At 60.4% G+C, this 12407-nt stretch overlaps 1 protein-coding gene across 1 annotated transcript; it reads right to left on the bottom strand.

Moving 5' to 3' along the window:
• Window positions 1-1225: 1225 nt before the first annotated feature.
• Window positions 1226-11825, bottom strand: SUMO3 (small ubiquitin like modifier 3). The gene is made up of 4 exons (XM_032865252.1): window positions 11693-11825; window positions 6655-6783; window positions 3053-3124; window positions 1226-1323 (listed from the first exon to the last, which is right to left on the bottom strand). Exons 1-4 carry the CDS (start codon window positions 11711-11713, stop codon window positions 1246-1248), a joined length of 300 nt encoding a protein of 99 aa, XP_032721143.1. The 5' UTR covers window positions 11714-11825; the 3' UTR covers window positions 1226-1245.
• Window positions 11826-12407: the final 582 nt, after the last annotated feature.

Raw genomic sequence — 12407 nt, 5'->3', positions numbered from 1 at the left:
GGCACTGTGACAGTATGGCCCAAGGCCAAAGGCAGTACTTATTACAAGCCCGGAGACGGAATACCAAACTATATTTCCTGTTTACAGTAGCAAAGGACAACAAATAATGTACAAATCAGTGAACGCACAGAACAGAGCCAGCAGGACCCCCCCCCCACGCCCAAAGAGCAGGACATAAAGGAAATGCAAACGCCTTCAGCGAGATTTCAGGCAAGCAAGAGACGACAGTCATGGTCACGCTTGGTGACTAGAGCAAGGCAGCAGTGGGTCCATACACAAAGACAGGAGGAAAACTATCCGTTTAATTGGTGCATCCCAAACCCTCACAGAAGCGAGATCACGTACTAAAGCTTAAGTCTCCCACCTACTTGGAAAGCAGCATAGCCCACGTCCGTCGGGGCAACACGGAGTCACCTTTCCGTGGGCTTCGTGGGTAAACACACTCGGAATCCGGTCTTTCACATGAAAACAAGTGCATACCCAGCAATACTGAATCCTGTTTTTAGAGAGACCATAATTACTCAGAGGAGAGAAACGTGAGGCCAGGGCCCTATGACCAAGGGAGACCCGTGCGGGTGGCTTTCTTCTCTAGGAAGGGGAAAGGCCTATCTCTGCGGCCCCAGACGCCAGGCAGTGGGTGTCCATGCCCAGGGCCATGTTGCCAAAGGACCTGCTTATTTTCCTTTTCACCTTTTAAAAAGCATTTCAGTATCTTCCCTTCAACTTCACCATATCCTGAAACGCAGTACTTCTCAGCATTTAAAAAACCTGTGCCTACACGGAAGAGGGAAAGTTTGTCTCCCTTCCCCAAGCTGTCCCCAAACTTGTCCAACAGAAGCGCCCCCACCGCGGTGCTGTGGGCTCTCCAACAAGCAGTGGGGTGGGGAGGCCGACCCCTGTGGGCAGGTCCCCACCTAGACTGCAAGTGGACATTCAGACCACAAGTCGGGGAGCAAAACTGGAGGGGGGAAAGGACAAAAATGAAAGCAAAAACAAACCCCAAAACCCTCAGAACACATTTCGCCCCAACAAAGACAAGTGCGACCGGCCCGATTCCAGCCGTGGGCTCCCCCTGCAGACAGTTCTGAGCTGCCCTCGCCAAATGTCAAAAGAGAGGGAAGTAGTTTTGGTGACCGTCCTTGGGTTTCCGCAGACTCCTCTGTGGTGGGCACGGTCTCTCGTTCACTATTCAACAGCAGACCAAGGACGACGACACAGCGGGGACAGTCCCTGTAGAGGGGCGCCCTAGACACAGCCGCTCTCAGGTGAGCCTCCCGTCTGCTGCTGGAACACGTCAATGGTGTCTTCGTCCTCCATCTCCAGCTGCCGGGGGTGCGGTGAGAGAGGGGGCAGTGGTTAGTTTCCTCACCATCCCAGGAGTGCCAAGTCCTCCCAAGCAAAAACACAGGCTCACTGCGCGGTCGTCCTCCCCTCGGAGGACACCGTCCAGCCTGGCCATACCTGTGCGCGTCACACAGGGACAGATGCCCGGCTGTGGACTTCCCGTGAGCCCTACTCATCCCCCCAAGCTTCCCCCAACAAAACTCACAAAAGATGTTCAAACCTAAGGACTTAGAAAAACTAAGCCTCTGGGGGCACGGGCCTGGCTCAGTCATCAGGAATGGGACATGTGACCTCAGGGTTGTTAAGTTCAAGCCCCACATGCTGTGTACAGATCGCTTAAAAATAATGCAGTTTCAGGGGCACCTGGGTTGCTCAGTGGGTTAAGTGTCTGCCTTCAGCTCAAGTCCTGATCCCAGGGTCCTGAAATCGAGTCCCACACCTCAGGCTCTCTGCTCAGTGGGGCGCCTGTTTCCCCCTCTCTCTCTGCCTGCCTCTCTGCCTACTTGTGATCTATCTCTCTCTCCCTCTCTCTGTCAAATAAATAAAATAAATTTAAAAATAAAATAATTTTAAAAAAAATGAAGTCTTCAGAAAGAAAAGTAAGTCTCATTAAAAAATAAACAAGTGTCTCAAGTTTTCACTGGCCGTGACCCCCCAATCCCATCCCACTTCGGAGCATCTAACGAACGGTGCAGATCATGCCCGTGGACCCCAAACAAAGCCACATCCCACAAGGAGGGTCTGCTAGAGCAAGAGAGCACTGCTAGAGCAGACGTGTCCTGCCACCGGCTCTTCTCTCCTGGCATGGGGTGCTCACACGTCTACCCCTATCTCCCCCATTCAGAGTCTGCAGAGGCTGGAAGCACCAATGCTCCCCCGGGACGCTCTCCCAAGGACAGAGGTGCGGGGCTGGGACAGCAGGGCTCCTTCCCGCTCAGGCCCCAGCGGCAGCCAGAATGACAGGCAGGCAGGATGGCCAGGGTGCTTCCCCAGCCCCCCAGCCCACAGGAGCCCCCCGTGGCCCAGTACCCCAGGTGAGCGGTGCAAGAGCTCCTGGAGTGGCACCCACAGCCCGTCGCTCAACGGTCCTGTCACGTGGCCCCATCTGCCTGATTCTCACAACCCAGGACCGAAAACAGGTATCCTCTCACTTCACAGAGAAGTTGGAGACTCCGAGACAGTCAGGGGCTCTGGATCACAGGGTCACCCAGGTGGCGGCATCAGCAGCACCCCAAGCTCAGCGCCTTCTCTCCAGGCCCAAAGCCCTCCCGCTGCAGTGTGCTGTGCGGTAACAGGAGGGGGGCACAGCGGGCCCCAGGGAGCAAGCCGGCATGATGGGTGACGTCGTCTGTGCCGGTCTCGCTGCTCCAGCCCATACCCCGGGGTGCAGCACTGGAAGGGCACAAGAATCGGGCCGGCCACGGAGCTGCCAGTCCGGCGCCCCAGACAAGGCGCGGGCACTGGGAGAGGGGGCAGGGGCATGGGCGCCAGTACCCCATCCTCCACCCCATCTGCCAGCACGGGGGGACAACGTCCAACTTGTCTCCTCTGAAAAGCGAACCCCAAATTTAAAACTTAAATTAACTGATTAAAATCATTAAGAAACGTCACGTATCGTGCGTGAGGCCGCCCAGCAGTGCTCAGACCAGTGCACCCCCCATGGCGCGGTGGAGACAGAAGCCCCCCACCCCCCCGCCGGCTTTCCTACCTGCGCGGGGGTGTCTGTCTCGTTGATCGGCTGTCCGTCAAACCTGAACCTGATCTGCCTCATTGACAAGCCCTGAAAAGAAACACCAGTTACCGTTCCTGTTCCCAGGTGACACGTTAATTCCAGAAAAGAAAACATTTATCTCAAAACATCAGAATTCAGAACATACAGCCTTACGACCCGCGTGATTATAAAACAAGCCGGCGGGCCTACCACGCACTGTGGGATGCGCAGCACGGAGGCTTCCAGAAACCCCAGCTCTCATACCTTCCAGCCCCCGGGGGGTCGCGCCCTGCCCAGCCCCCACTTCCCCCCAGAAGCGACCAGAAGTTCACACTGCTGGCGCCACCACCTTTAAGAAGGTCCCAGAGAGAAAGGGTCAGGCGGCAATGAGGCCCAGGTCACAGGGCTGTGTGTAGGCGGGAAGCAGGCCGGAGAGCGGGGCCCAGCCGGGGAGGAGCCCGCACAGACAGCTGCGCCCAAGGCCAGGGCAAGTGTGGCCGGGAGACAAAGATCCTTCCCAAGAAGCACCTCTGATTCCTCCCCAGCGCAACAGGCAGGACTGAAAGCAGCATCTCTGCTCCCTCCTGAAAAGATCTGACCCAAAACCCAAGGCATGAAGCACAGGGACGCAGAGAACAGGAGAGGAGAGGGACCCGCAGATGCAGGCGTGGCCACCCGCTGGGCGCTGCACAGCGGCGTAGATACTAGACCACCCCAAGGTCAGGTGTGGGTGGGGCAACAGGACACGGAGCCCCCAGAGGCTCAGGGCTGCTCACAGCTGACGCTCCAGCAGTGCCTGAAAACTGGTGCAAGAAAGGTCCCTCCATACCCCCAACCTGGGGGCCCCCCTGCCCCAAGCGGCCAGGCACTGCCATTCCCTGGGCAAAAGATCTACTTTCCGGAGAGATGGGCTCTGAGCCCTGGGCTCAGGACACCAGGAACAAGTGACAGCAGCCAGCATGGAGGCCAGCCAACGGCCGAGCCCCAGCTGCCCGTCCAGCCGCACGCCCAGGACGCAGACAGGAGGCTGGGAGGTCTGCTTCTGGGAAATTTAATGACTCACAGGTCATGACACCTGCAAGGCACCCCCCACCCCGCGCCCCCCAATGCTGGCAGGCCACCCCACCGTGGCTTGTGGGCTCTGTGCAGGTGGCTTTTCATCAGCTTTTGGGCCTCACTCATAGTTATGAGCAGCTAACCATGGACTTGGAGACAGAAAGCCTCAGATGTGCGGGCCTCCGATCAGTGAGGAAGGAACAGGTCTGCAGACACGGGCGGGGAGGGCCCGGAGGACACAGACTCTGGAAATCCGAGAGAGAGACAGTCACTGCTGGGAAAAAGCAACCGTCAGAGAACAAGGGGGAACGAAGTGCGTTTGAGAATGAGAACTCACGGCAGAGGCCGGCCAGCCCAAGTAAGATGGGAGCACGAAGTTAGAAGAACCTCCCAGGAAGAAACCCAACGGCATCAAGCGCCAAGCCTGAAGCCAGGTGGGCAGAAACGCTCCTGAGTGACCGGCCCAGAACAGGGAACTCCAAGACGCAGGGGCGTCCCGAACACAGGGGACAGGACGGGGGAGGGCTCCGTCCTCGAAGAACCAACATCAGTCACGTTTCCTGAACTAAAAACAAGTTTCTACGTGGAGGGGCCCCTGGCCGGCTCCACAGTGAAGCCCGCGACTCCTGATCTCAGGGTGACGAGTTCAAGCCCCACGACTGGTGTACTGATTACTCTAAAAATAAAAGGAAAAGAAAGAAAAAAAAAAAAAAAAACCACATAGGGCGCCTGGGTGGCTCAGTGGGTTAAAGCCTCTGCTTTGGGCTCAGGTCATGATCTCAGGGTCCTGGGATCGAGCCCCGCATCGGGCTCTCTGCTCAGCGGGGAGCCTGCTTCCCCCTCTCTCTCTCCCTGCCTCTCTGCCTGCTTGTGGTCTCTGTCTGTCAAAGAAAGAAAGAAAGAAAGAAAGAAAAAGAAAGAGAAAAAAACGCACCAGGAAAGTGAATGGTACAATCACGCCCTTCAAAGCCATGACAGTGACGTTTTAGGACACAGAATTAGGTCTTAAAATCTCTCAGAAAAGAGCAAAGTTACATCAAAGGACCGAGAATCGGAATGTCACTGCACTTGCTACGCCAACACGGGGAGAAGACGACGTAGTAAGAACGTGCAGCCAATGGTGACGCGCTGAGGTTTATGAAAAGTCGGTCACCTTCAGACTCACACTGTCTCAAAGACGCTGCGTTTTGTAAACCTCCCACAGCAAGATGCCGGAAGACATGCTCTGCCGAAACAGAGGAAGATTAATCCAGAAAATACAGAGGATGGGGGCCAAAATTATCTCCAGAAGGGTTCTGAGGGGGCTCTGTGAGGACGGCCCGGCCACCAGGGCAGCAGGGCAGGAAGGGAGGGACAGGAGGCGGCAGGGACTGCAGGGACGAGCCCCCCAGGCAGCGGGTGGACAATATGGGTGATGAGTTCACCATGATCACCCAGAAAACCACACACAGGGACGGCCTCTCAGACCAGATCTGGAAGGTGGGGAGGGACACGAGGAAGGCACGCTGTGTGCCTATAGTGTTTGGTGTAACAACAGGACCCAAGGCCACCACCAGCAGAGCCAAGAACGGGAACAGGCCAGCAGGATTTCCAGAGCGTTTGGACACAGGCTGCCTCCCGCTAAGAGGACCAGGGCATTGTGGAGAAGAGGCCAGGCAGGACCTGGTCCAGGAGCCCACACCCCGCACCGCAGAGCGATGTGGACAGAAGCCCCCGGGGGGAGGGACGTGGAGGGTCTCAGGTCCCCGTGTGAATGAGAACCAAGGACTGTGAGGTTCAAAACAGCGACATGTGTGGGCCGGTGATGGCAACACCAACCCTAGAGGGCCAGTCCGTCACTGCGGGAGGGCGCTGGAGACCCGGCCCACGGCTGCGGTGCCGCTAAGCCAAGGGAGGAATCAAGGGTTCTCCACAAACCCAACCGTGAGCAGGGCCGTGTCTCCATGCACACGCTCCAGCCGCTGCCAGAAGTAACAACGGAAGCACACGCGTCCACGACTCTGCAACCGTGCCCCTGAAGGACACGGCCACACACGCCTGACCGCGGGGGGACAAGCAGCGGGACCCGGCTGTGGACAGGGCTGGGCCGCCACCTGATGAGACAGCAACAGGAGCAGAAAGACACAGCCAGCGAGGGGTGAGAGTGCACGTGCACAGACACCTGTACCACATGCACTCATGCACACAAACACGCGTGCACACGTGTGTGCATGCTCATGCACTCGCGCACGTGCACACTTGTGCGCACACACACTTGTGCGCACACGCTTCCGGGAATGCGCTCGTGCACCCACATGCACTCATGCACACGCACACAAACACACATGCACACTCGTACACGTATACGCCGTGCTCGTGCACTCACGCACGTGTGCACACGCGCTTCCAGGAATACCCTCGCGCACCCACATGCACTCGTGCACGCACACACACTCGTGCACACACACTCGCGCACACATGCACACGTGCATCCAGGCCACCGCCTGCTGTCGTGGAGCCACGCTCAGCATGGGAGCCCAGGGCCGCGGCACGGGAGGACGCACCTGCCTCTCGCAGTACGCCTTCATCAGCTTGCTCAGTGGGGTGTGTCTCTTGATCTTGAACTGGACCACGGAGCCGTCCTGCCCGGCCACCTTGAGGTTGATGTGGTCGTTTTCGGTCTTCACGCCCTCCTGCAAGCACACGCGAGACCGCGTCTCAGCACCGGCCCCCGCACGGCCACCATGCTCACGGGCCGCAGGCGGGACCTGCTGGGTGGAAGGGTTTAGGAGCAGCTCATCCATCTCTGGCAGCCCTGAGTCCCTCACACAACCGCTTCGTCTCGACACAGGACGCTCCCAACGTCTACACAAGTGGACAGAATTCACAGGTTATGAGCTCAAAGGACAGAATCTGCTTAAGGACGCTGGGAAAAACCCGCAACCGATCGTTGCTGTAGGAGGACTCTTCCAACATCCCAGCGCGCGCACGCTTCCACGGACCGCGACGACAAACGAGACAAGCACCGCCCACGACACGAGCTCGAGGGCAGCGGCCGTGTTGGGGGGGTCACCCCACGGGCCGCACCCCTCTCCCGCGTGCCTACGGCGGATCCTGTGGGCACAGGACCATCTCACTACTCCGGCACTATCTGGGAAGACAGGAGTCCTTTACTTTTGAACAAGATGAGAAAGCTGGCCCGGGGCCCTTTGAAAGTCAGGTCTGATGTGAACTGTGTTCCCGTCCTCCCGCCCTCACACACACCCGTCTTGCTCCGGCGGGTCCTGCAGGATGGGGACCCATCTGTCCCGGTCCCGTGGCTGTCTCCCCTTCCCTCCTGCAGGGCCCTGCGCCTGGGCTCCCAGGGACGTGTAGGGCTGGGCGAGCAGCAGCCCCCGAGACAGGACTCCAGCAGCGCCACAGAAGGCGGACCAGCTGGGGCGCGCTGTGGTTGGGGCCGGGACAGGCATGCGGACACCCCGATACCCTCCCTCTCCGGGACAGAGACGCCGCCGCGGCCAACCAGGCCCTGCACGAGGGGTGCTCACTGACCCGCGACCAGGGCGGAGCTGGGCACGCATCCCCCAGACATGAAAGATGCATTTGTCGGGCTTTTTTTTTTTTTTTCAAATAAAGGTTTTATTTTGGAATAATTGTACATTTCCAGAAAAGGAGCAGCCAGACCAGAGCTGGGACTGCACGCGCCCCTTGCCAGGCTTCCCTCGTGTGAATGCCCCCGGTGCCACTCTCCATCTGTGCCCCTGGGAGCCCAGAGCTCGCGGCCGCACTGGCAACGCAATGCACACTTCCCTGACATCACCCCAGGTTTCCCGCCAACAGCCTTTCTCTCTTCCAGGATCCAACCCAGGCCACCACACTTACATCCATTTAGAGATAGGACTTTTTTTTTCAATTTTTTTGTGTTAAAATACACATAACAGAGGTGCCTGTGTGGCGCAGGTGGTGAAGAGCCTGCCTTCGGCTCAGGTCATGATCCTGGGGTCCAGGGATCGAGGCCCGCATCAGGCTCCCTGCTCAGCGGAGGGCCTGCTTCCCCCTCTCCCTCTGCCTGCCACTCCCCCTGCTGTGTTCTCTCTCCCTCTGCCAAATAAATTAAAAAAAAAAAAAAAGGGGGGGGCGCCTGGGTGGCTCAGTGGGTTAAGCCACTGCCTTCGGCTCAGGTCATGATCTCAGGGTCCTGGGATCGAGCCCCGCATCGGGCTCTCTGCTCAGCGGGGAGCCTGCTTCCCCCTCTCTCTCTGCCGGCCTCTCTGGCTACTTGTGATCTCTGTCAAATAAATAAATAAAATCTTTAAAAAAAAAAAGAACATGTAACATAAAATCTACCATCTAACCACTTCTGGCTGGTATTACACACAGACCTGACGTCCTCCAACCTTCACCACACCCACCTCTAGAACCCTGTTCTCGCGGCAGAACTGGGACTCTGTGCCCACTGAACCCTAACTCCCCTCCACCCAGTGCCCCCATTCTCTGTCTCTGTGATTCCATCCGCTCTGGGCATCTCACGAGAGTGGATCACACCGTGTTTGTCCTTTTGGGACCAGATTATTTCACTTGGCATGATGTCCTCGAGGTTCAAACCCAGTGCGGCAGGGGCCCGTGTTGACGTCCTTCCGCCACACGGCGGGGGCACGTTTCCCATGTCCGTTCCTCTGAATTCATCCGTCCACGGACCCCTGGGTTACTTCCATGTCGTAGCTGTTACGACTAATGCTGCCATGAGCTTGGGGGGACAAGTAACTCTTGGAGACCCCGCTTTCCGTTCTTTGGGGCAAATACCCAGGAGGATCGTGGCTCCGTATGGTGATTCTATTTTTAATTCTTGTAGGAACACCATATTCACGCTGCTGTGACTGCACACTGGACACGCCCACCTCGCGCGGGCTCACCGGGGGGCTGTGTCTGACTTCGGAGAGCAGCCACCCCCGTCGCTGGAGTTCTGATTCGCACTGCTCTGTTCGTGACACTGAGCGGAGCCGACGGGCTCAGTGGCCATTTGTGTACCTTCGTCTGGAGAGATGTCTGCTGGAGAGCTTTGTCCATTTCTGAATAAAGTTCTTTTTTGCTCTTAAGTTTGAGGAGTGTCCTCCGTATTCTGGATATTAATCCGTGATCAGACCCGTGATTTGCAAACATTTCCCCCTCTGCGGGCGGCTGCTGATCCCAGGGACGGTGTCCCTCGATGCCCAAAATGTCTCATTCTCGAGGAGTCAGGATGCTGTTTTCCCTTGTGGCTGGTCCTCTGGTTTCCTATCCAGGAAACCACTGTGAAGTCCACTGTCCTACATTCTCTCCTAAGAGTTTCACTGCCTTGGGTCTTACGTTTCGGTCTCTGATCCATCTGAACTGCTTTTTGTATACGGTGTGAGGTAAGGGTCCAACTCCGTTCTTTCACATGTGCATGGAGGATGCATTTGCTTTTTTAACGAAATGATATGCAAGTGTCAAGACAGACACGGGGACTAGAACACAGAGCAGACAGACACACCGGGCAGCGGCTGCAGGCCAGTGCAGGAAAGCAGCAGAATTAGGGAGGACACTTTGGGCTGGTGCCGGCAGGGAGCCTCACAAGCTGCTCTCCCTAAGGGAAGGACACCAAGAACAAAGGCCTGTCCCAGACCCCTGGTGAATTCCTAGTAAACCAGCAGTAAAAGAAAAAAAGAAACAATGACCGCAAATCACCAAGGTCACACCCTGCATCAGCTATCCAAAGGAGGCAGACACTGTTTTCCCAGCTGACCCCCCAGGTTTTCTTCCCAGCACCACGATGGCCCGCAAGGGCACCCCCATCCTCTCTCCGGGCCTGGGAGGCACAGGCTTTCCTCGGTTCAGAAGTAGCGCAAACAAGGTTATCCTGACCCCGCACAGGGAAGCTGGCCACGTAGCAGGGAAGTCTGAGGACACTAAGTCAGGAGGGCTGGAGCTGTCCCACGGTACTGGAACTTCCGTAAGAGGAAGCCACGGAAAAAACCCTAAAGGCGTTTCTATTTGCCCCCGGCAAGCAATCGACCCAAGATGGGAAATTAGAGTAAAAGGCCGGGCTGGCAAAAAGCAAAGACAACTTCACCTGCCTCTGCCAAGAGGCAGAGGATCTGGAGCGCGGCCTTCTCTGAAATCCCAGCGGGCAGGGGGACAGCCTGCACAAGGCCCAGACGGGGGCAGGGCCCTGGGCTCCGCGAGGGTCCGCCGCACCCCAGCCCTGCCTGCTGTGTGCACGGAAGCCCAGAGGGGCAGGGACTCCGGGATCAGAAGAACCCTACGCGGGAAGCACCCACCTCAACGGATGCTCCGCTTGGGCAAAAACGATGGACCCCATCAGCGCAGACCAACGGCCTCAAACGCTTGTTTTTGACAAGAGCAGTTACCGTAACTCACACTTCCCTAAGAACCGCCACAGCACCTGAGCGAGGAATCCAGACCAGGGAGCCAGAAACGATGGAGGAGCACAAACCCGGAGGACATGATGGGGAGGGGGCGGGGGAGGGGGCGCACACTGGAGGACGCCATGGGTGGGGGCCGCTGACCTGGACACCAGAAGCGCAGCGAGGGGCAGGTGATGTGGGGGGGAGGGGCGCACACTGGAGAACGGGATGGGTAAGGGGGCGCGCACTGGAGGATGCCATGGGAGGGGATGCGGAGGGGCGCGCACCGGAGGGCACAGACGCGGAGGCGACGGGGAGGCACGAGCGCGCACGGAAGATGTCCCGGGGCGGTGGCGCACACCTGGAGGACCGCGGTGGGACGCGACGACTGGGGGGGCGCGGCGCCCACCGGAAGACGCGGGCGGGGAGCCGCGAGGACACCGGGGGCGCAGAAGGCCCGGCCGTTGGGGGGCTCCCGCGGGCACCCGGCGTGCACCCTCTCGGCGCCCTGCGAGGGCAGAGCGGGGCGCGCGGACGCCGCCGGGGGATACGCGGCCCGCAGGGGCGGGGGGCGCAGCGGCGGGAAGGTCCCCGCGATGAGGTCTGGGAGAGGCGCGGCCCGGGGGGAACCGGACGGAGCGGGCAAGGGCGAGGCCGGGGACAGGTCCCAGCACAGGGCTGGTGCGGGTAGAGGGTGGGTGACTCCGGAGGTGGCCAGGGGGTCCCGGAGACGGCGGGTTCCGACAGGAAGCGCCCCGACGGGGAGGGTCCGGGCAGGGGATGCCCCGCCGGCCCTCCAAGGGCCGCGTCCCCTCGGCGCGGCGTTCTACGTCCGCCCCAGCCGGGCTACCGGGAGCGGCGGGGCGGGGCCTGGCCGAGGGGCGGGACCCGCGCCGTCGGGCGGAGCCTCGGTGGGGCGAGGCGCGCCGCGGGGGCGGAGCCTGGATGGGGCGGGGCCGGGGGCGGGGCGGAGGCGGGGCGGGGCGCGCCGCTGGGCGGAGCCGGGCCGGAGGGGGAGGGGAGCGGCGTGCGGGGGGAGGGGCGGGAGGCCCCGGGCGCGGGGAAGCCCCGCAGACGCCGCCTAGCCCCCGCACCCCGAGGTCACGGAGGGCGCCCGGGACGGGCCGGCCCGGGTCGGACCGGGGTGGGGGGGCGGCAGCGACGGCGCGGGCGCGGGCCGACCCCGGGGCCCCGGCCCGCACCCGCCGGCCCTTACCTTGGGCTTCTCCTCGGACATGGCTGCGCTCGGCGGCGGGAGGCGGCGGCGGGGAAGCAGGCAGCGCCGGAGCGGACGAGTCACGCTCTCCGCCCGCCGCTCTCCCGCCGCAACTGCTCGCGGGGCCGCGCTTTGCCCCCCAAATCCCTGCGCGCCGGTTGGCTGCCGTGGGGGTCACGTGGTTGTGCGCGTGCACGATGCGCGCGCCCCGAGGTGTCGGGCGCGCGCTCTACTGGGCCGAGGTTCCTGGTGGTTGGAAATGCGTCACGGGGCGGGCCGGCGCCATCCGGTGGGCCCGACAGCGGGGGTGCTCAGGGCACCGAGGGGCCCGGGGGCGCACACGGAAGGGGGGTGTGCTCAAGGCGCCAAGCGACCCCGGGGGCGCTCAGGACACCGAAGGGCCCGGGGCTGGGGGGGTCCAAATATACAAGGGGGTGCTCAGGGCACGGAGGGCCCCGGGGGGCAGGGTGAAAAGGCCAAATACAGTGCCAAGGGGCGCTCAGGACACCAAAGGGCCCGGGGGGGGGGGGGGGGGGGGGGGGCCAAATATTCAGGGGGTGCACAGGGCACCGAGGGGCCCAGGGGTGCACACGGGAAGAGGGGCCTGGGGCTGTGAGTAGGACCAGGGGCTGCTCAGGGACCCAGAGGCACACAGGGAAGGGGAAGTGGGGGACGGAAGGGGCCATTCAGGACACGGAGGGGCCCAGGAGCACAT

This window comes from Lontra canadensis, unplaced genomic scaffold, assembly GCF_010015895.1.
Source record: "Lontra canadensis isolate GAN:19392208 unplaced genomic scaffold, GSC_riverotter_1.0 scaffold29, whole genome shotgun sequence".
In the NCBI taxonomy this organism is placed as follows: Eukaryota; Metazoa; Chordata; class Mammalia; order Carnivora; family Mustelidae; genus Lontra; species Lontra canadensis.
This window is presented reverse-complemented; position numbering and strand designations above follow the sequence as displayed.